We start from the raw sequence: 22866 nt of genomic DNA on the forward strand, positions 1-22866 counted from the left end.
TGCTGGAGTGTAGGTGCCACACTGCTCCCAGTGCTTGCTGCAGGCTTTGCCCAGAAATGGAGCATTGCATTGCAGGGAGCAGAGCATGAGCTGATGGAGATGTTTTTCCTGGTCTGGCACCAGCACAGCCCTGGGTGTAAGTGCTGTTATAAGGCCCAAGCCCTGATAATGTTCCATTTTGCGCAGTTCATCTTCTTAACATTTTCAGGGTATTAACTCAGTGGAGCATTAGTTGTGAGAATGAGAAGTGGCCAGAAATAAATCATACCGGGAGAGAAGTGCAGTTTGGGACTTCATAATTTTAATTAGCATTACTTCCACCTTTCTAATGAGGTCAGGTCAAGGGGCTGCCTGTGCTGTTGTACTTCAATCTGCACTGGGCCAAGCAGAGACTGCCCATAGCAGCCCTGTGAGGCACAGGGGCACCCAAAGGGACATGTGGGCATCCCCAGAGACCTCCAACTGTGCCCATGGGGTTGGGCAGGAGGGAGAGGGGCCCTGGGGCTGGGGAGCAGCTCAGGGTCAGTGCTCTGTCTGCCTGCCCCAGCACAGTGGCAGCTCTGTGGTTGGCACCGGGGTTCTCTGGGACGTGGGATGCACTCAGGGCCCCACTGGTGGAACCTCTGGGAACCCTCACTGGCTCCTGGCTGGCAGTGCTGGAGGAACCTGCATTACCTGCAGCCGCGGGCAGAAACGCCACATCTCAGTTTCAGAGAATCACATTGCAATTGGATGCAAAGGTTGTTCATTCTCTTGCTTGTACGCATTTTCTGTCAACACGTGTTTGAGAGACTCACAGCGACGTGTCAAAATGCTGCTTAGTGGGGGGGGAAATAAACGCAGCGTGTTGGCTGCTCCCCTTCGAGCTGCCTGGAAGGGAGAGGGTCTGCAGATGGGGCTGTCCTGCCCAAAAGCCATGGGGACAGCAGCCAGGCCGTGCTCACCGACACCCGAACAGGGGCCGCGCCTATGGGTGCTCCCCAAAGCATCCGCTCTGCGGGCGGTGTCCCTGCGCAGTGCCTCCGCTGCTGCTCGGGGGTCCGGGCTGAGCCCTGCGAGGACGCGCACAGCCCTTTGCGGGACCGTCACCGCAACGGCGCGGCAGCACAGAGCTGCATACGGCGGGCTGCTGTCGGTTAGCGGAGCACGAGCTCCATCTGCTGCCATCGGGCTCGGCCGGTACCGCAGCTCCGTGCCTGCAGCCCTCCCAGTTGCCCACAGTTCTTCGGCCCCAAACCCATGCAGTGGGTGTGCACCGGCTGTGAGCACCCTGCTATCAGCTGGAGTTGGGGGCTGTCGTGCTGCCAGCTCTGGTATTGTCCCCCATGCAGTGCTGCCCAGGCATGCTGGGTGTGCCACGGGTCTCTCTACTTCAGTTTCATCCTCCATCGGTGCTTGGGCAAGGGGCATCACTCATGCCCTGCCCCAGCTGCATTGGGATGCACCACCCCTCCCCATCCTGCACACATACTCTCTTGCCCCAGCCCCTGCATCCTGCTGGGGGGTGGGTGGGGAGAGAATCATCCATCCTGGTCCCATGTACTTCATGTAATGGCATGCAAGGGAACTGCCCCTCACCAGGAACTGCCCTCCAGTGTAAGTCCATCAGCCCCCTTTGCCTCCCAATGGGGCAGAGGAACCACTGGCTGCAATGCCAGGAGTTGGAGACTCAGCAGTCCCAGGCTCTGCTCCTGCATAGGGGCTCAGCATCCAGCAGAATGAGGCCTGCAGCTGCAGAGGAGTCAATGTCTGCACCTGCTCCCCAGGACCTGGACCCACAGGCCAGACCACTCTCCCGGCATCCCTGGCCCCCCATGACCCACAAAGACACTGCACACAGGTGTTTGCACACTTGCCATGTTCACAGCAGACATTACAGGCAGTAAGGACATCCTTGGCCCCACATCCTCTTCCCCAGAGCATCCTTACCCCATGCCAGCACTGAGCCCTGCACCCAGCAGCACTGCAGGATTGCAGGAACACCAGAGATTGAGTGGGCTGTTGGGGGACATGCCTGACTGACTCAGCACCCCTGTGTCTGGCTCTGATGCCCTCCCTCCCAAAGACCTTCAAGGCACGTTTAGGGCAGGAGAAAGGTGACACACAGTGAGATTCTTATGCCCTGGTACAAGGTGTCCTGGGCAGGATGGGGTGTCCCAGGGCCAGGTGCTGTCTGGACCTCTGCCCACAACATTGCTGGGGGTCCCACATCCCTCTTTACCACCACCTATCTCCAGGCAGGTCTCAGATGGGAATAGACAGACAGACTGTCTCCCAGCCAAGGGAAACGCAGGGCTGGGATCGGGAGTGCTGAGGTGGCAGGGGTAGATTAAAGGAGGATGCATCTCTGTAGCTCCAGGCAGGCAGGGCTTGGAGCACACAGCCCTGTGCTCATGGTGTAGGGATGGAGCAGTATTCATTGCTGCAGGTTTCTCCCCAGGCCCTGAACCTACTGCCCAAGGGGATCCCTGCCCTGCCCTGGATCTGGCCCGTCCTGCCATCCTCCTCTTCCTCCTGCTCCCTTCCCCATTCTGCTCCTATGTGCCAATGTCTCTGCTCCCCCATCAGGAAGAAGCAGGCACCCTCCTCGATCAAACACATGAGCATCAGCCCAAAAACTCCTCCTGATCACAGCCTGGCTGAGGACATGGAGTGGATTGTTAGAGGTTAATGTGGAGGAGATGGGGAGCTGCTTGCCAGTGGGTTCTTCAGCTGCTGATTCCCCAGTCATGGCTGGGATGCAGGGGGCAGCCAGCTTGGAGCTCCTTGGCTGCAGATCCAGGAGTCAGGCCCCTGTCCCAGGGATCGAAGGCAGCACAAAGACAACCGTGGTCTGCTGGATGCAGGGCGAGCTGTGCTCTGTGCATGCTGGCAATGCCCTACATACTGCATGCCAAACCTGGGCAGATGGCCGGATCCTGAAGCCTCAACCCCATGCAAATGCAGGGGAGTTTTACCTGATTTCAGACCTATGGAAAGCAAAGCAAGGGCTGCAGCCCAGCCCCAGCATTAGCAGCACACTGACTCTGCCAGGCAGAGTGCCTCCGGCCAGCTCATCACCATCACTGTCACTGTCACCGTCAGTGGCTGGCAGGACACTGTGAGTACCAACCCATGGGCAACCTCAGCCCTCAGAGCCTCGTGGTTAGTTAGGAGCACGCTGCTGGCACCCCCTTTCTGCATGCATTGGGGTCACGAGATCACTGCAGAGAGAAAAAGGGAGCAAAGAGCCAGCAGAATCTGCAGCTGCCCCGCGTGTGATGCGGAGAGGCTGTTTCCATGACAGGTGAACTGGGGTGGGGGGCTTGTGGCCATCGTGCTGCTTTCTGGGCAGCTTTGCTGGTTTATTGTGGCAATTGCCAGCTGTTGCTCATGGTTTTGGCATTGTCCTCATTCCACTCAGTATCTTTTCCTCATTGAACCACGTGAAATTTCTTAGCAAACAACAGGCCAATAGGGAAATTTTGAAAGCAGCCCTGGCCTGAGCCTCTCCCTTTGTGCTGCACCCACTGGCAGTGTGGGGTCAGCAGCTGTGGGTCACTGGGTGTGTAGGGACCACTGCTCATCTGTCATGGCCAACAGCACTGGAAAGTTGAAGTGCAAAGAACTGTTAGAGGCAATAGAGAAACAAGTAAAGAGAGGTTAATGTAGGCTGTTAGTAAAGAGAAGCATGGCATCGTCAGTCACACTTAGAGAACATATACACTAGAAGAGAAATGAAGAGAAAAGTAGCAACCATTAGTTTGTTTAATTCAGTTCAGGAATGTGTTAGTAACAGAGAGATCCACTGGCTTAAAAAGGAACTGAAAAGCTTCTGCTGATAAAACCATTTTGGGCTCCCAGTCAGCAGCAGAACCATATGCAGCACTCTTGGCATCGCAGCCCCACTGCTGCAGAGACCAGCCCCATGCAGGGGGCATACAGAGGAGCTGCCCATCCTGTCCTGCCTGCCCCACATGCTGCCTGGCTTCTCCAGCCCCATACTGCCCCGCACAGCCCCGTACTTACCCAGCTTTTCCGTTCCCCTTTAAGGCCTGTGGGCTGTTAGAGCAGGGCTGTTAGTAGGGCATGCGAGGGTGTGTTAGTGGGTTAGTGATCACAAGGGGCACACGGTGCCTGGGGGACCTGGTTAGTGCTGGAGAGGAGCAGAGCACACGCATGCACAGCTGGGCATGGTTAGTCCCCGCGCAAGGCAGCATGGCTTTGGAGAGCAGGAGACCTTTTTGGGCTTTGCCACTGGGTTATGGGATATGGGAAGGTGTCAGGGGATGGGTCAGCGCAATGCAGCCCTCCAGATGAAATGCTTGGTGGGGATCTGCTGCTGTCACCGTGCTGGTAAGGCACACAGAGCCTGAGTATGCCCTGCAATGTGCAGCCCTGGCACCATGAGGATGAGAAATGGACTCCAAGGAGGGGACAGCCTCATCGGTGCCAGAGTGCTTGCAGGAAGAAGAGGACCCCAGCACCTGGAAGAACCATGTGAAGGCAGTCCCATGTCCTCAGGCACTGCCACCACCATCTCTTCAGCCTTGTTCCCACAGCAGCCGGGCTGGCATCAGGTGGCTTCGCTGGGGCCAGCAGCTCCAGTGTCCATGTGCAGGTGGCTGTCACGTCCCTGCGCCCCGGTGCCCTCGGGTGAGAGCTGTGGCAGAGCCATGGGGCTGGTGGTTCTGGGAAGCAGAGATGCTGTGAGCACCTATGAGCAGACCCCATCTCACTGCCACACACCTCTTGGAGCAGCCCCTGGTCACGCAGCCTTATGGTGTGACCCATGGACCCCAGGGAGAGCAGCTTTGCTCCAGGTGCAGAAGGAGCAGCCCCGAGTGCAGGCAGCACAACCTGGCTGCACAGACCTGTGCCAGCTCTCAGACTACGGGGCGAGCACAGGGCTGGGTAATACCAAGGGGTGCCCACCTGACCCACAGGGGTCCTACCTGTGCAATCTGGCTACGTGGGCACCGTGCAGCGTCCCCCATCCCGTCCGGCTGTTCCTCTGCGAGGGCTGCGCAGGGGACTGTGTGTGAACAGACCTCAGGTCAGTCATTAGCAGCTGCAAAAGAAAGCAAGCAACGCAGCAAGAGAGCAAGGAGCAGCACCATGCTGTCGGATCAGCATCGAGGTCCCCATTGCAGCACTGCCTCAGCGGAGCATGGCACTGCCATGCAGTGAGGGCCCTGCAGTGCCCTCAGACCCACTGCTGTGCCCGCACCTCTCTGCTCATGGGCTGTAGCAGAGGCAGACATCCCCACCTGGCTGCGTCCCGCTGGGAACAAGCAGCATGGGGCCAATGTGGGAAAAGCAACAATGGCCCCAAACCCCAGCGGGGCCGCTCTGCGATGACTGCGCACTTCAGCTGCCGAGCAGCTGCCGTTTGCTGCCCGAGGTTCATTGTTGCTGCTCGCTGGGATGATCCCTCCTCCCTCCGCCCGCAGCAGTGGCTCCAGTCTAACCCTCCCCCTCCAGCACCCTTCCACCCCTCCCACCCCACTGCTGTCCCCCACCCCCACTGCCACCCTCTGTGCCCGCACCGCTCTGCCGCTGCTTTCTGAAGCAGAGCTGTAATGGGGAGGGGTCCCCAGGGCGTTGGGGTCTCATTCTTCCTGGCTCCCCGGATGAGATGGACGCGCACACAAAGGCGGTGGAACAATGAGGGAGAGAAAATGGCTCCCCAAAAGGAGCCCGGCGGCAGCTGTCACATTAACTCTTTGCAGAGGGAAGAGCTACCCTCAGCCTCTCTCCTCTAAAACCCCCACCTAACACCACCAGGCCTGGAGGAAAATGGTGGTTTCAAGACAAAGAAGCAAACCAGCATTTTGCCTGCTTCCTTTCCAGGAGCACTGAAAATGAGGCAAGAATCCATTTACCTGTCTCGAGCCCTATTCTTGATGAGGATTCTGAAAAACAACACGAACAAGCGGTGCATCCATCAGTATTGGTGCTGGTACTCAGTGCGGGGCTGTGGGCATGGAACCGGGGGGCTCCCAGGGCTGCACCCAAAGCCCCAAAACCCTGGGCCTGGAGAAAAGCCACGTTCCCATTAGGAAACAGCAGAGGGAAAAGGAAGGGCAGCATTACCTGGCTTCCAGTTGGCAGCCGGCTTGGGGACCGTGGTCTGCGTGCTCTCTTGGCCGCTGTACAGCTCCTTTGTGCTGGAGCTTTCCAGAGAGATTCCCTGTGCAAGATATTGCCATGCAAACTCCTCCCCCGCAGCCCCTGCCGGCCCCGCAGCCCTACCTACATGCAGGAGGATGCTGCAGCGCCCATGAAATGTTAATGTTGGAGATGCGGCCCAGGCAACATCTCTCCCTCCCCCCCTCCCGTTGGCCCCAAGTGATGGGTGGGGGTTGGAGCAGGAGGGGGCTAAGAGCAATGGCTGCTGCTTGGGGAGAGCGTAACAGCTGTGGGTGCTGTTGGGGTGTCACCGTGCCACAGTGCATCATGTGCAGGCACCCAAGGGCAGTGCCCGGCCATCCCACTGTCCCCAGTGGCATCACTCCACATGTAGGTGCACTGCCCAGCTCCATGCACATCGGATGGGAGCTGTGGAGGCTGTGCTGCCGCAGCTGTTCTGGGGCAGCAGGAGGATTTCGCTCAGCCCTTCCCACACTGTCTGCTTCTCCTTCTATTCAGTATTTTTAATTATTATGTCCTTTGAGGAGGATCCCTTCCCAGGGAAGCATTGTCTCCACTGTGGTCTTTCTCTTGCAAATGCCAGAGAAGGGACATCTTAATGCCATCAAACCTTATTTTCTCCAGAGCTCTTCTGAAATGAGAAATATTTCTGAACCATTATTTTTTCCCCATCACATTGCCAGCTTCAGCTCACTGCTGTTTTCCCACAAGACAAAGAAGATGTTGTCTCAGCAGCCCCCACCAGCAACCTGCTTCCTCCATCTCCTGCAGCGCTGAGCAGGGCCAGCAGGAGAAGCCCTGCCCTGTGGCTCCTCTCTGGGCACTCACTGCCATGCTGCAGGGCTGCACACTGCACATGGCCGCAGGGGTGGTGCATTAATGCAGAGGAGTGTGTATGGGCACAGGCACGAGTGCACAGGTGGTGCAGGGTTTTGCCATGGCTATAGGGGCGCATACACAGGTGTGGGGATGCAGACATGAGTGCACAGGTGTGTGCGTGGATGTTTGCATACGTGCAAAGGTGTGGAGGAAGGTGTGCATGGGTGACGAGTTGTGTATAGGCATGAAGATGGGGGCAGAGCTCGCAGCTGTGGCCTGCCAGACCTTGCAGCTCCTAATTCCTCCTGAGCAGGGCTCAGGCAGCACGGTATCCTTTCCTGCCTGGTTGGAGCCACGGTGCTGGTTCAAGTCTCCTGGCAGTGGTGGGGACATGGGCACCCCTGAGGCACCCCATTGCCGCTCCCTGCCCACATACCCCTCCAAGTGTAAAGACACCATGTTGGACAATGGAGCTTTTATTGAGCTTTGCCACCTTCGCAGCACAGTCTGGGAGGTGCCTGCAAGTGCGGAGCTGGCAGTCACTGCTGGACCCTGCGGATGGACTGCACCTGGCCCGTCTGTGCATGGGAGCCCCACTCCCGAACGTGCTTGTACTCGCCGGCATGGCTGTCGCTCTCCAGGAGGTACTGGAAGCCCCTGTACCCGGGGTACTGTGAGCAGACCCACCTGGCCACAAACGGAGCAGAAGGAGCACGTCTCAGGGTGGTGGCACTGCCAGAGGTCCCAGCAGAGTGCCACCAGCCCTGCCTCACTACTCACGCGCCGGAGCAGACGAGGAAGGAGCCCACGGCACTGCCGTCCCAGCCCAGCTCGGGCAGCGAGGGGCAGTCGTCGCTCAGCTCCCCCCTCCTGCCCTGGAAGTTCTCCTGCTCGAACAGCAGCAGCTGGCTGCGCCCGTGCTCCTGCACCGAGATGCACAGCATTGGCACGGCTACGCATCACCGTGGTTGGGGACAGCACGGGATCCGGGCATGTCACTGCACTGAGTGCTACTCACAGCACAGATGATGGGGCGGAAGGAGCTCATCCTGTCCACGTGGTAGGCGTTGCTGCCACTCCACGCCTCCCAGCACGGATACTCACCACGCTCCAACACGAACTGCTGTCCCTGGAAGCCGCAGTGCTCGAAGCCCACCCAGCTGCGGGAGCCAAGGGTGAGTGCCTTGGGACCCCCAGCCCCACGGGATCCCCCAGCCCCTCACTCACGCCCCACTCTCGATCCTGAAGGAGCGCACGGTGCTGAAGCCGCGCTCCGGCGTGCTGTAGCATTCGGTGGTGAACTCGTGCCGCTTGCCCTGGAAGAAGGGCTCATCCCACACCACGATCTGGGGAGCAGGGATGGATCAGGGCTCCGTGGGTGCCCTGCTGCCAGCTGTCTGTGGGGCCAGGGCTACATTCCCAGCCTTCCTTTGCTTCCTGCACCTTCCAGAGGCCGGAGGACGGCCTGCGGCGCTGGATCATCACGGCTCTGCGTAGGAGGACAGGAGGACAGGAACTGTGCCCTGGTGGACAGGGGGAGGCTGGGGGTCCGCACTGCTCTCCTTCTGTGCTTACTGGGGACGAGTGCTGAGCCCGGAGGTGGCGTGGCCAACAGCTCTCCGGCAGAGCTTTTATAGCCTCCAGATAGAGACAGGGCAGGAGAGCATTACAGAAAGCCCTAACTCAGCACATGGCAGGAGGAGGGACTGGCAGAACAAAGGCAATGCCGTGGGGGAGCAATGGGCTCGGTGACACCACAGCTCTGCTCCCAGCACACCAGGCACGGGCTGTGACATGACCCAGGGTCTGTGCATGTCCCCCAGCTGTGCCCTCCACCTGCCCCATGCACAGAGCACAGAGCAGGGAACAGTAGCATGGCAAAGCCAGGGGCTGATTTGCAAAGGCATTATAGGGGCCTAGTGGTGCAGATGAAGATTTATGGATTCTATCTCTGTGCTCAGGGACCTGGGAAGAGCCCACAGAATCTACACTGTACCTAAATACTTTCTGCTTTTGCTCATAGTGACCCCCCTCCTACTGCATAATCCTGGGGCAGCAGTGGGGAGAGAACACCCCTACAGCTGCAGGAGCACCCCTATGGCTGCAAGTTGGGAAGGAAACCAGAAGGACAAAAGGAGTTGAATCTGCGGGGTGGTGGAGGCTGGATATCAGCACTCAGGAGCCACCAGCACAGCGGCGTGGTTAAGAAAACACCTGGCTCTAAGAGGAAGAAATGCAGCTTAAAATAGAAAGGTGTCTTTCAACCACAAAAATGAATGCAAATTGAAAACCAAGAGTCATGAAAACTGCCCACCATGACAGTAAGGAAGTGGACCCTGGGGTGAGCTCAGAGCAGCGGCAATGCAACACACCCAGCAGTGCCACGGGGGACAGCATGGTCGATAAGGAGAGAAGAGATCGATGAGTGCTTTTTGTTTGGTATTTCGGGAAACATCCCGGGTGGTGCTGCTGAAATTGCACCACTATGAATTAACACTTTGCCCTCGAGGGGAACGAAAGCAGCAGCTTCTGAATGAGGGCTATGGGTGATTTATTTTGTCCGTGCTGGAAAGCCCAAGCTGATGCTGCTGAGTGTTTGATGGGGCTGCAAGCTCCCAGCAGGCACAGAAGAGCAGCTGCTGGCAGAGTGCCCCCAGGTGCCCCCCCCTCGCCCCCTCTGCCTGCCTCCCAGCAGCTGACACAGCACTGCTGCACTGAGGTGGGATTTGCTCCCATGCAGCTCATTTAGAGGAGAACAAGGAATGGTACAAATGAGCATAGCACGTGTTCAATGTGCTGAAAACTGGCTGTCGAGTGGAGATGGACACAGTGGGCACAGAGAGCAGGGGCTGCCAGCTGTGGCATCCTTAGAGGAGAATGCTGCTTTTATGGACTAAGACATACCATAAAATGCCTGCTTTGACCACACATCACTTGGGGAAAAAAAAATTAAAAAGCAAACACAAAAGCAATACTCAGCATTTCACAATCTTGCATTCTTTTTTACAGTCTTGCATTCTCGCAACTTGCTTCCTTGGAGCTGCCCAAGGCCATAGATGGTCTGCGTAGGTATGGAGGGATGTTTAAAGCAAGACATGTAGTGCTCAGGGGGAAAATGAGGAAGCAGAGGGTCAGGCTGCTCAGTGCACAGCTGGTTATGCCCAAGGTGCCGGGACAGAAACCTGCAGGGCCAGAGAGATGGGGCTGGGAGCCCTGCTTGGTCCCATGGGCTGGGCTTGGGGGCAGCCACAGGGCTGGAGTACCATGCCCAGCAGCAGCAGCAGTGCTGGAGCCAGGTGCTGGTGGGCTCCAGGGGTATATATGCTCTGTGCGGGGCCGTGGTGTCGGCGTGTGGCAAAGTGGCGCGGTCAGGTCTTCTGTTGTGCCGCTGGATAAAGGAAAGTGCTGGGTTCAGCGGCTGGGCACAGGGCCGGGGAGAGGCTTCCAGCTCGCCCAGAGCTTTGCAGGATGTGATGACTGGGCGGCCGCACAGACACTGATGAGCTGGCACTTCCATTGTGTACCCGCCTGCGCTCTGCCCTTGCCAGGCTATAAAGTGGGGGCCCCGCTGCACCCCGAAACACAAGCCTGCTCCCTCCAACAAGAAGCAGCAGCTGCCCAGGTAAGAGGAGAAAGTCCCCGGGCGGTGGCACTTGCTCCAGCCAGTCCCAAGGGGGGGAGAGGAAAACGCGGGTTTTTGGCTGTGCCCACGCTGTGCCCACCATTCCTGGAGCACCCTGAACCAGCACGGTACTGGGGGGTGCAAGGAGGGTCCCACTCCCCCTGGGATCCCCTATTGTGGTGCCACCAGTGGGGTGCCCACTGCAGGTCAAGCCAAAGCAGGGCTGTCTCCTCCCACCCCACCACCCATCGGTGGCCCCAGGGCTGTACCGCTGCCTGCTGTGCTCCCAGGCACGCCTGTGTGGGATGGCCTCAGGGAGCTCCGGGTACCCCCAGTGATGGGGCCACGCTCAGGGCTCTCCTGGGGATTGTGGGCAGCTGGCACCTCTTGTGGCCAAGGCAGGACCCATGTCCTGTGCGCCGTGGGAAGCTCCTCACCCCTACCCCAATAGCTGGGACCTTGTCCCCACTGAGCCCCCCCGCACCTCTGTCTCCAGACCCGAGCTGACCACCGCGATGTCTGAGACCACAAAAACCACTGCTCCTGGCCAGGCTGCAGAGGACAAGGAGAAGGCGGCCCCGGCACCAGCTCCATCCTCCGACCCCACTCCTGTCACCAACAGCAAAGGGGAAGAGCCCTCCACGGAAGCTTTCAGGGTAAGCCTACGTGTCCCCAAGCGGAAAGACAAAGTGTCAGGGAGAGGGACAGCAGCAGTTCACAGCCTGATTCCTTTGCTCTCTCACAGATTGTCATCTTCGAGCAGGAGAATTTCCAGGGCAGGCAGATGGAGTTCACCAGTGAGTGCCTGAACCTGGCAGACTGCGGGTTCGACAGAGTGCGCAGTGTCATCGTCAGCTCTGGACCGTGAGTGACACAGTGGGGATCCAGTGGGGACCCAGCAACCCTGGGCCAGAGCCAGGCAGGGAATGGGGCCAAAGCAGCACTGGGGAGGTGGGATGAGGCCTGGGAAGCATTAGTAAGGGTAGAAACTTGGGAACACAAGGTCAACGGGGGACAGGTCCCAAACCCTCAGGGTCTGCTGGACAGCCACTGGTGGAACTGCACCCAAAGCTTTTGCTCAGGGAAAGACAAAAGTAAAATCAGCCAAGTGTAAGGTTGGAGTGCCCACAGTACTCTGACCTGTCTCCTGCCATCAGGAAAATCCCTGCAGCAATAGCTCCATGTTGGAAGAAAACATCCGGCAGTGAATGTGGGAATCCTCTGGTGCTGGCTGCCACAAGGTGGCCAAAAAGGTGGCATTGCCACTGTGTGAGCACTGAGCCCTGAGCTTGGGTGACACTGGAGCTGCACAGTGCAGTGGGTTGTTTGGGAACATTGGTCCTGTGCTCCATGGTGTAAAGTGGAACAAACGCACTGGGAGCACAGGGATGAGCGCGGCACACAGCGTGCCAGCACGGGGCCTTGCAGCAGAGCTGCACTTCAGGCAGTGCCTGTAGTGCTGCAGGGCTCCTGATGTGCCATACCCTGCCCATCCCCAGCTGGGTGGCCTATGAACAAGCCAACATGCGCGGGGAGATGTTCATCCTGGAGAAGGGCGAGTACCCACGTTGGGACACCTGGTCCAGCAGCTACCGCAGCGACTGCTTCATGTCCATGCGTCCCATCCGAATGGTGAGTGCTCAGCACCCCACGTGCTGCGGGCACCATCCGCCCATCCCAACGCCGCTGTCCCCCCCAGGAGGCCGAGGACCACAAGATCTCCCTGTACGAGTCTGCTGACTTCAAGGGCAACAAGATGGACATCCAGGAGGACGACGTGCCCAGCCTCTGGGCTTATGGCTTTTGCGACCGTGTGGGCAGCGTGAAGGTGCCCAGCGGAACGTAAGCTGGGGCTGCAGCGGGGGGCGCCGGGGAGGGAGAAAGGGGGTTTGGGCACGGCACTGAGTGCTCCGTCTGCTCTCCCCGCAGCTGGGTCGGGTATCAGTACCCCGGGTACCGCGGCTACCAGTACCTCTTTGAGACCGGGGACTTCAGGCACTGGAACGAGTGGTGCGCCTTCCAGCCCCAGATCCAGTCCATCCGCCGCATCCGGGACATGCAGTGGGACCAGAAGGGCACCTTTGTCACCCCCGAGGCGCCCTCCAACTGAGCGCGGCCCCGCGCCCGCCCCGCGCTCCCCCTGCACTATCCGTGTCTACCGACCGCGCCACCGCCGCCGCCGCGTGTACTCGACGTTGTGAGGCAAATTAAAAAAAAAATCAGACGATGGAGCTGCCTGCTGCGTGCGTTCCAGAGCGCGCTCCGTCGCCTCGTTTCCCTTTGCTCCCATTCCGCTCGGGCTCGTCTTCCATTCCCTCCTTGCAAACCTCAAAGCGAGACCCCCTTCCCCCCCAGGGGCAGCCCCTGCGTTCTCCCACCCCCGTGTTGGGCACCGTGCACGCAGCACTGCCTGGAGCCGTGCATGCAACACTACCCTGACCGCAAGATTTGTGCACGCAGCACACGGACGGGACGGGCGCGCAACCAGTGCAGCGCTGCAGCCGTGGCCTCGGCAGCATGCACGCGCCGTTCCCCGAGTGCCGTTTGCACAACCCGCGCGCACGTCCAGTCGCTCGCACCGTGCACGCGCAAGGCGGCCACACGCGTGCACGCCAGGGGGCGCATGCGCGGTGGGGCGGCGGGCGGCGCGGGGATCCCGGCCCCTCTGCGCGTGACGTCGCCGTATCTCAGCGCCGCTCCGTTCCGCGCCGGCGGCGGACCCGGGGAGCGCGGCCCGGCCCGGTCCGAGCGGCGGCACCGGAACCGCAGCGGCAGCCGCAGGTGGGAGCGGGGACGGGCGGTGCGGGGAGCGCTGTGCACAGCTGTGCACAGTGCGCGCAGTGAGCGGCGTGCGAGGGGTGGTGCGTGGCGCTCAGAGCGCGGTGCTCAGTGTATGGCACTCGGTGCGGGATGCACGGTGAGCGGTGTGCTCGGGGTGATGCGGGGGCACACGGTGCAGGATGCTCAGTGCATAGAGCGCGGTGCACGGTGCTCGGTGCAGGGTGCACGGGGTGGTGCCGGGCGCACAGTGCGCGGTGCTCAGTGCAGGGCACTCGGTACAGGGTGCTCAGTGCGAGGTGTTCAGGATGTGGCACTCGGTGAGCAGCGTGAACGAGGTGGTGGTGCAGGGCACTCGGTGCATGGCGCTCAGTGCGGGGTGCTCAGGCACCCATTGCAGGGCAGTCTGATGTGGCACTCAGCACAGGATGCTCAGTGCATTGCACTCAGCACAGGATGCTCAGCACAGGATGCTCAGTGCAGGCTGCTTAGTGCAGGATGCTCAGTGAGCAGTGTGCACAAGGCGGCGGTGCAGGGTGCTCGGTGCAGGGCGCTCAGTGCATGCAGTGCTGCAGTGTGCACGAGGCAGTGCATGATTCTCAGTGCAGGGCACTCCATGTAGGTTTTTGCTCCCTGCCCAGAGGCACGCTGCTCTGCCCCTGCTTTCCCCCAGGGCACTCTTAGGGTACCTGCTCTCACCCTCCCATCCCTGTGCATTGCAGACAGCAGGCTGCTGTGTGCCCATCCCAGGAGGTTGGAGCATCTGCCAAAGAGCTTGTCTGTGTGAGTGAACTCCCATGCCCTGCTGCTTTATGGTGCCACCGCCATGCCCTGAGCCTGTGCTCAGCAGTGCCTTTGGGGCAGGAATATCTCTAGTGTTGCATCACTGGGAAATAAAATATTTTGATTATGTTTCCTAAGCAAATTTGAGGTTTTGGGGTTTCTCTTGCAGAAACAACCTTTACTTTGCAAAGCCATGATCTTTGTGCATGCGGGAATGGAGCTCATTAACACTTATGCTTTGGCATGTGGATTTGGAAATACTGTTTTGAAGATGGAGAGTGTTTTTTCTAGCAGTACCTTTGATGTTTTTTTTCTCCCTGTTGCATGGCACGCTCTGACCACCCACGCTCGTGGTGAGTCTTTTGTTCTGCTCCATTTGTGCATAGGCACGCAGAGGGCTGCCACCAGGACAGGGGAACAGAGGCAAAAGGGTAGCATATGGCACATCAGGGCCTTTCCTCCTCCTGGACAAGCTGGCTGCAGGTTGCTGGCGTTGGTGCTGCCTTTCAGTGGCTCTGTCACTTCGGGTGGTGCTGCTGCTGCAAATGTGAACCACAGCGCTGCTTGGTCTATTTGGGGATTTTCAAAGGCCCTCGTGACCCACAAGTAGTCTAAAATCCATGTGTTTGTACCAGGGTTGGCTTCTGGTTCCTGTTACTGTGTCTGGCTTTGTGGCCCACATCACATCTTTAGTTTGAATCAGCAAAAATGCTCCGCTCTGTGTGGTGCTGCTCTTGTCACGTGGGGCCCTGAAAGCGACTGTTTGTGTTTTCCTCTGAATGCCATTGGTGCCCTTGAGCAGAACAGTTTCATGATGTGGGCCCTGCTCTACCCCTGGCTCCCTGCTCCCCTCCTGCAGTGCTGTCCTGGGGCTGCACCCCTGGGTGCTGCTGCGTGCTGCTGGGTGCTGCCAGGTACTGCAGCCCCAAGTGCTGCAGGATAAGCATTGCTGCTGTAGAAAGATGCATATGAGGTCCATCGGCATCTTGCTGGCCACAGTTACTGCTGTTCCTCCGTGAAGATGTTCACATTTCCTCATCCCTCATTAAGCCCAAGGATCTGAGCTAAAACTTTCCATGCCACACCTCTGTCATTTCAGGAAGTCACTAGCATCTATTTCTGGGAATGGTGTAAAGCAAAATTAATTTAGCATCGCATCATGCTTCTTACTGGTTCTGTCGCTTGTTTGCAATAGTTTGCAATGCTTCTCTGCTTTGAAGAATGGGCTGGAGGCAGTGCTGTGTTGCAGACTGGGTGCTGCCTGTGGCCAGACACTGCTGTGACCAGGCGATGGCACAGCACGGCCCTGTGCTGCAGCAGGAAGGAAGTCTGCAAGTCTGTATGTGTGTGTGTGTGTGTGTGTGTGCACATTGTGTTTGTGAGGGTGAGAGCTGGAGGAGTTTCCGGAGCAAGGCAGCTGTTAAACCACTGCACAGCTCTGAGATGTGTGTGGGTGCTGCTCAGCGCCCTGCAGCCTTGTCCAGGGTAGATCTTGTGGCTGAAGAAAAGGAGCAGGAAGTGTTGTGAGGATGAAAGGCGATGCATGTGCTGCAGATGAGCTCTGCTCCATTGCAGCGTTGGTGCTGGGTGGAGTTTCCCTCTGGTTTCCCATTAGTGCTGAAGCAGAGGGGCTGCGTGACGTCTGGTTGGGCAGGAGAGGAGGAGGATCTGGGGTGGCTGGAATAACAATTAGTGTCTGTACTTGAAATGTTCTCAAAAACATCCTCCAGGGCTGGGACAGGGCCATGCGTGCAGGAACAGCACTGTGCACACAGGGACACAGCTGTGGCCTCACCAGGGCACTGGCAGGAGCCCTGCAGTGAGTGTGGTGCCTGGGTTGCTCCATGCATGTAGGTTTGCTTAATGCAGTGCAGAGCTGATCTGATGGGTGCTGGCAGTTCAGGGTTCAGTGCTGTGGCTGCATGGAGATGGTAACTGCTGTGACAGTGGGTGCTTGCAGCGCTGGAGCTGGATTTTGCCCCTGAACCAGCACCAGGAGGATCTCAGCCACATTGCTGTGGGGCTGAGCTTTGCCCCACCACCTGGGTGGGGGCTGCCTGTGATCAGCAAACAAATCAACCCTGTGATTTTTCTTCCCTGCTAGGTGTTCTCACGGCCATCTGCATCTCAGCACGAAGCTTGGCTGGCAGCACCATGAGCTGCAAGGGGCAGGTAAGGCATGCCTGGAGCTCCCAGCACCTGGTTCCCCCATGGCACCCAGAGTCCATTGATGGATGTTTCATCCATCTGTCCACACTTTGCTGGTGCTCTGTTAATACTGCACTTCCCCAGCTTGCAGCCCTGTCGCTGTGGAGGTCCTGTCAGCACGTAAATACGGAAGGCCCTCTGCCTGCAGGAACTTTGGTGTCCTTGTTTGTCACTGCTTTGTTGTCACTTCCCCACCAACCTCTCTTCTTCCTGCACGGCTGCAGTGGTTCCAATTGCCCTGACGTGCTGAGCGCTCTGACTGCGCCATGCTGCAATGGGTCTGCGTGGCCGTTAGCAGTTATTTTTAGGGTGAACATTTGAATACATTTACATGAGTGAGACAGATGGAGATGGAAGGGTGGAGCGGACAGCGCTCATCTTTTTAATGGGCCTGACTTGGGGCTGGACAAATGCCAGGGTGCTGTTTGTTGTTCCGTGTGGCGTCCGGTCGAAACAAACAGATCACCATTTGACTTCTTGGCTCGTACACAGCATGTGGACGTGCATTTGAAACCGTTGGATCCTGGTGGGATGACAGAGCAGCTGGTCGGGGAGTTAGCCATGGGGCTGTGTGCTGCAGGGAGAGTGCTGGTGGCCATGTCACCTTGGGGTGGGAAGGGCCCTGGCATGGGCTGGTAATGGGGAGGGCTGTATGCCGTGGGGCTGGCACCGGGCAGGCCCTGCTGGCTGCTCCCCACTTGAAGGCGCTTGGCTAAATGAGCTCTTTGATGAAAAGAGTGGAGAGGAAAAGGAGCTTTTCTGAAGCAGTTCTTTGATTGTCAGTGAAATAAAGTGCACGGACATCTCGTTCCTTCCACTCACCCGAGCCCTGTAATCACAAAGAACTTGAAATCCCGCTGTGACCCTGGGGTAGGATTGCCAAACCTGCACTCACAAACCCGGGGGAAGGGGAGGAGGAGTGGGAGCAGTGCCAGCTCTCCTGGGAGCCGTGCAGGCAGCAGCACAGCACTGCACAACAGCACTTCTGCAGCCGTGTCCTGCAAGCAGACGCGTCCTGCAAGCAGACGCTGCCTCAGTGCTGGGGGGGCTTTGTGTAAGGTCAGGCTGGGGGAGAAAGGTGTTAAACACAACACACATTGCTATTATTGATGTGTTACCCTTATAATTTCTCAGCTTGTTTCATTCTAATGGGTAATTGCTTCTTTCTGACTTAGGCCTTGAGGAGTGCGTGAGCTGCTTTTGTTTTTCTGTTTATTTCAGTTTCCACCCTCCCCTACGGCAGCGTATGTAAAACTGAAGAAGATGTGGGAGGGGGGCAGGTGGTTGGCAGGAGGGGAGGAGGGCAGCGTGCCGAGCACAGGAGCTGCCCTGGGAGGCTGGGCTTCGTCCAGGACGGAGCAAACCCCAGAGACTCCTTACTGGGTGAAAAGAAAGCTGTTGTTTCTTTTTTTTCTCCTTGCCTAATACACACTCGATCCAAAGGAGTAAATGGAAGAAGGCGAAATTGCACGGTGCAGTGATTGAGTGAGCAGGACCCCTCCTCTCCGAAAACTCCACCGAGCTTTGCTCCGGCCACAAACCTGAGATTCTGGGGACAGAAACAGCCAAGAACTAATCTCTTTGGGTGTGCTCTGAGGCAGGCTTTAATTACATTCTGGGCAGAAGGCACCTAGCCTGAAATCTGCTGATAGGTAGAAGGGATGACGACAGCCCGGCACGGTGTGGGCGTCTGCGGGAGCTGCTGGGGCCAGGCTGCAGGCGGCCCTGCTCACAGAGCTGCTCTCTGTCTTGCAGATGCCCGCTGGGTTGAACGCACTCTGGCTGAAAACCGAAGCGTGGTGACGTGGTGTGCAGTCCTTGCACAGCAGGACAGGATGCGGGTCACCATGCGGCGGGTGCTGCTGGCGGTGGGCTCGGTGGTGGCCCTGATGGTGACGCTGCACCTCGGCCAGCAGGTCCTGGAGTGCCAGCAGGTGCTGAGCAAGAGGAGGCACAGGCTGATGAGACCCGAGAATGAGGAGCTGGTCATGGTGGACTCCAACCACGTGGAGTACCGTTACAGCAAGGAGATGCCCCTCATCTTCATCGGCGGAGTCCCCCGCAGCGGCACCACGCTCATGAGGGCCATGCTGGATGCTCACCCAGAGGTGCGCTGCGGGGAGGAGACCCGCATCATCCCCCGCGTGCTGGCCATGCGGCAGGCCTGGTCCAAGTCGGGGCGAGAGAAGATGCGGCTGGACGAGGCCGGGGTGACGGACCAGGTGTTGGATGCTGCCATGCAAGCCTTCATCCTGGAGGTGATCGCCAAGCACGGCGAGCCGGCCAGGTATCTGTGCAACAAGGACCCATTCACCTTGAAGTCCTCTGTCTACCTGTCCAGGCTGTTTCCCAATTCCAAGTTCCTCCTGATGGTTCGAGACGGCCGTGCTTCGGTCCACTCCATGATCACACGGAAGGTGACAATCGCAGGCTTTGACCTGAACAGCTATCGGGACTGCCTGACCAAGTGGAACAAGGCCATCGAGGTGATGTACTCCCAATGCCTGGAGATCGGGCGCTCTCGCTGCCTGCCTGTCTACTACGAGCAGCTGGTGCTGCACCCTGAGCAGTCCATGCATGCCATCATGAAGTTCCTGGGTATCTCCTGGAGTGACACCGTGCTGCACCATGAGGAGCTCATAGGGAAGCCTGGCGGAGTGTCTCTTTCCAAGTGAGTGTGTGCTGGGGGGCAGGAGTTCCTTGCTTGTGTCAGCGGGTGCTTTTCAGAGGTAGAAGTAGCAGCACACTCAGCTTTACTGCAGTCAGTTTTGTGTTTCTGAGTAAATGAGGGCTTGAATATTAGCAAGCTGGTGTATGCAATAGAGCAGCCTGACAGGCAGGAAGCAAGTGACTCTTATTTCATCTCTCTTGATAGCGCAGAAGTGGCTCGGATCTTTAATTTGAAAAGAACTGCTTGCTCAGAAACGTGAGCTCTTTAATGCTTCTTTTCTCCACCCATCCTCAGATCTCCTTTCTGCAATTTTGCTGCTGATGAATCACTTTCAGGGGTGGGCAGTAATTCCTGCCAAAGTTGGTGCTGGTGTTGCAGAATAAAAGGAGTGCTTTCTCCCATGGAGACACACCTGAGCACTCCCTCTTGGCAGTCTGTTTTAGTGCTCCAGGAGGTGCTTGGCTTCTCCCACCTTCTCCTGGTCTTCCCATGCTGTTTCTTTTCTAAGAGAGGCTTAGGACCGACCGACTTAACAAAATGTAGTCGGTTGTGGCTGGTAGCAGCCACCCTAGCACAGGATGGATCCCAGTGCTGTGTCCTTGCAGTCACACAGAGACCTGAGCCCAGGGCTGCAGGGACCTCACACAGCAGCAGCACCGCCATGCCCTGGCAGCTGTGCCTGCGTGCACAGAGGGTATGGAGCAATGTGTGTGCTGTGTGCTTGTCTCAGGCATTGAAAGCAAAATGTTCAGGTGGCAGCTAAGCTAGCTGAAGACAACTTCTATCTGAGCCCAGTGTATTTGTGAAACCAGATGACAGCAACTTGTTTTGCTTTTTTCTTTGATTTCTTTTTTTCTCCAGGATAGAAAGATCAACGGACCAGGTTATCAAGCCAGTGAACATGGAGGCATTATCTAAATGGATTGGACACATTCCAGGGGATGTACTGAAGGACATGGCCCACATAGCACCCATGCTTGCCAGGCTCGGCTATGACCCGTATGCCAATCCACCCAACTATGGCCACCCAGATCCACTTGTTGTCAACAACACGCACAGGGTGGGTGTCACAGCCATCCCCAGAGCAGGAGGGGCTCTGGCCGGGGTTAGAAAGAAGCAGCAGGGAAACAAAAGCTCTCTTCCTTCTGGGAAACTGTGAACGATGGGTGTTCAGTTCCACTGAGATGATTTCCCAACAGTTACGTGCAGTAGTTTGAGTCTGGTGTGGCTCAGATTGATTCTGCTCCCTGTGATTTTGTGGCAGTGTTCGTTTCTTCTGTTGTGGCAGATACTGACCTGTCCCTCCCTCCCTGACCAGCCCCATTCTTGAACCCAGACATGGGAGTTACTGGTTGTGATGTTATCTGGTTGCAAAGTCGTTGGCACTAGAAACTCCAGTCTGACCTCAGGAAAATCTTAGGCAGTGCTGAGTCTGTGTGCTGCTCAGCAGCCACTCCCAGAGTCCCACGAGGGATGTGACTGGATGCTTGTAATGCATACGGGCAAAACCAGAAGAATTTTTTTTAGAATATTGACTCAAGTGTCTGAAGCTGCAGAGCCACAGGCAGCAGTTACCAGACAGAGGGAATTTTTCATGCTTTGGGATGGACCAGTTCTCCCCAAACTGAGGTCGGATTCCCTGTGTGCAGACCCTGTGGCAGTGCCCTTGGACACAGTGCCCTTTGCCACACTTCTGGGAGCGGAAAATGCTGTTCCCTGTTGTCTGTGCAGAGTGGAGAGCTGCAGCACAAACCTGGCAGATCAGAGGAGCTACCCTGGAGCTGGTCACAGTCTGGGCGCTCTGGGCTCTTGCAGTTCTTCCTTGTTGTCTCTGCTTGCTGAGCCATTTCAGGACACAGATGATTTGGGTGAGCAGTCACTGAGGGAGAGACCTCCTGCTGTTGTCCCAGTATCCCAGCATGAGCTAGAACAGCTGCTCCTCAGGTCTTTGCTGGCTCACGTATCCTGGAACATATGCTGCAGTTAATGATGTGCACTTGCTGATGTTCGTACAGTCACTGTCCAAGAAGGGATCACTATTTTTCTTTTTTCCATAGGTTTTAAAGGGGGATTATAAAACGCCAGCCAACTTGAAAGGCCATCTGCAGGTAAGAATTTGATGTCATGTCTGAGTGCTTTGCCCTGTGTGGTTATTCACAGAATCATTTGAATGGGAAGGGACCTTTAAAGGCCATCTGCTCTCACTTCCCTTCCTAAATAGCACTGTTTGAAAGCAAGGGATTTCCATCTTGTACAACACAGAGCAGCCAAACAGCCATCATTTATACAGACTTAAATGTTATTTTATTGACTCTTCAGATAAGGCCACCTGCCTGAATAAGAGATGCAGTAGATTAGCATTGATTATCAGCAATGTTTTGATCAAAGGTGTCTGGTTTTACCTGTCCAACACGGGGACTGCATTGCCAGCATGTGAAAACACGCATAGCAAATCCCAGAATGAGGAAGCGAGGCTGCTAGTGCAGCAAGCACACACATGTATTCCCTGCAAGAGGTGTCACTTGCAGTTCCTGAGTAGCTGACACTGCACATGAGGTAGGGAAGTGAGAGACTCATGGCTTGGTCTCTTGGCTGCCTGTTCTCTGCTGTTGTAACACTTTCTGTCCTGACCATTTCCCTTTTTTCTTGCTTCTGGGAACACACTGGGAATGCTTTGAATTGCAGGTGACTTAAAACTGATCCTTCTGTTTCTTGGTTATTCTAGGTGACTCAGAACACATCATCTTCTCACTAATTAATGATTTCCAGGTAAGATCTTGTACTTTAATTTGGGATCCACACAAATCTGCCTGGCATTGCTGCAGGATTAGCATTTTGCTTGTATAATTTCGTCTGCTTGTGGATTGCCCCGGCTGCTCCAGGCACACTCATTATGTGAATGATCTCCTTCACAGTTGCTTTAGGTTTTCAGAGCAATACTGTTACGTGAGACGATTTGTCAAATCTCTTTTTTTTTTCCTGAGCTTTGGGAACGGGATTACTTCAGCAAAATCACAGTCAGCCACTTGGGGGTGTTATTACTGGATGTGGAAAGGGCAGGGGGGGACGTGTATGTGTGCTGAGTCCCGACAGCTGCAAGGATGTGCCCTGTGTGCATTTCAGAAGGGGGATGGTTGTGTTTGCTGCCAGCTTGGGAAAACAGACCTGCTCTCCTTGACTTCTGCAGTAGCAGCTGTTAGCGTGTCAAAGGCTTTGAGCAGGAACAGGTGCTGTTGCCCATCATGCCTGAGTTGGAACTCAGTATCCAACAGTTGCTGTATCTCAGTGGCTTTAAAGTTGCTGGCATGTGGCTGTTGGGACTGCCTGACTGCCCAGACTGTTTCTTCCTTTGCAGGCTGCTGCGAACGGCCCTGAGTGGCCCTGCAAAGAAGAGTTTGCAGTTGCACCGGTGGAGATCTGTTATCCAAGCATATTGCTTGCTAATATTGCCAAAATGACTGCCGTGCGAGGAATGTATTTGCATTTATTTGCAAAGGCCAAACGTTGTACACTTCGATACCACTCGTCTCCCTTTGCTGGATGCTCCGTGGTGAAAAATCTGTGGAAGTGAAGATCGACTGAACCTTCAAAGTGCATTGGAAAGAGATTTTCTATTCAATTCCCGGAGAACATTTTAGAGCCGTATTTCAGTGTCTCGTAATGCTGTTCCTTAACGTGCAGATCAGAATAGGTGTCATAACCGTGTAGAGCATTTGTTGTACAGGTGACAATCCGGGACTCCCTCTTCAATCACTTGTCATTGACAGATTCTATTTAAGAATTAATATATGAGGTCATTCGTTTCACTCTTGGCTGCACTTACTCGTTTCCCACGACTAGAGCGGTGCTTTAA

General features: G+C 56.6%; 4 protein-coding genes across 4 annotated transcripts in view; 2 read left to right on the forward strand and 2 right to left on the reverse strand.

The window, feature by feature from the left end:
- The window catches only part of CRYBB1 (crystallin beta B1), a 119908-nt gene extending 107062 nt beyond the window's left edge, over positions 1 to 12846 (forward strand). Inside the window, exons 4-8 of the mRNA XM_048964272.1 lie at positions 11070 to 11229; positions 11319 to 11437; positions 12073 to 12205; positions 12273 to 12415; positions 12503 to 12846. Coding sequence (XP_048820229.1) covers positions 11089 to 11229; positions 11319 to 11437; positions 12073 to 12205; positions 12273 to 12415; positions 12503 to 12683 — 717 coding nt within the window. The 5' untranslated portion in view covers positions 11070 to 11088 and the 3' untranslated portion in view covers positions 12684 to 12846. The remainder of the gene's footprint in view (positions 1 to 11069; positions 11230 to 11318; positions 11438 to 12072; positions 12206 to 12272; positions 12416 to 12502) is intronic.
- Positions 3718 to 7410, reverse strand: LOC125701890 (uncharacterized). The gene is made up of 5 exons (XM_048964445.1): positions 7146 to 7410; positions 6076 to 6234; positions 5865 to 5894; positions 4935 to 5014; positions 3718 to 4696 (listed from the first exon to the last, which is right to left on the reverse strand). Exons 1-5 carry the CDS (start codon positions 7408 to 7410, stop codon positions 4556 to 4558), a joined length of 675 nt encoding a protein of 224 aa, XP_048820402.1. The 3' UTR covers positions 3718 to 4555.
- On the reverse strand, positions 7491 to 8433 carry CRYBA4 (crystallin beta A4). Its single transcript, XM_048964274.1, has 5 exons — positions 8395 to 8433; positions 8179 to 8297; positions 7970 to 8111; positions 7732 to 7874; positions 7491 to 7638 (listed from the first exon to the last, which is right to left on the reverse strand). Exons 1-5 carry the CDS (start codon positions 8431 to 8433, stop codon positions 7491 to 7493), a joined length of 591 nt encoding a protein of 196 aa, XP_048820231.1.
- A 383-nt stretch (positions 12847 to 13229) lies between the features above and the next one.
- Positions 13230 to 22819, forward strand: TPST2 (tyrosylprotein sulfotransferase 2). Its single transcript, XM_048964100.1, has 7 exons — positions 13230 to 13354; positions 16239 to 16306; positions 18098 to 19013; positions 19875 to 20073; positions 21071 to 21121; positions 21739 to 21782; positions 22369 to 22819. Exons 3-6 carry the CDS (start codon positions 18178 to 18180, stop codon positions 21766 to 21768), a joined length of 1116 nt encoding a protein of 371 aa, XP_048820057.1. The 5' UTR covers positions 13230 to 13354; positions 16239 to 16306; positions 18098 to 18177; the 3' UTR covers positions 21769 to 21782; positions 22369 to 22819.
- Positions 22820 to 22866: the final 47 nt, after the last annotated feature.

This window comes from Lagopus muta, chromosome 17 (assembly GCF_023343835.1).
Source record: "Lagopus muta isolate bLagMut1 chromosome 17, bLagMut1 primary, whole genome shotgun sequence".
Taxonomy (NCBI): domain Eukaryota; kingdom Metazoa; phylum Chordata; class Aves; order Galliformes; family Phasianidae; genus Lagopus; species Lagopus muta.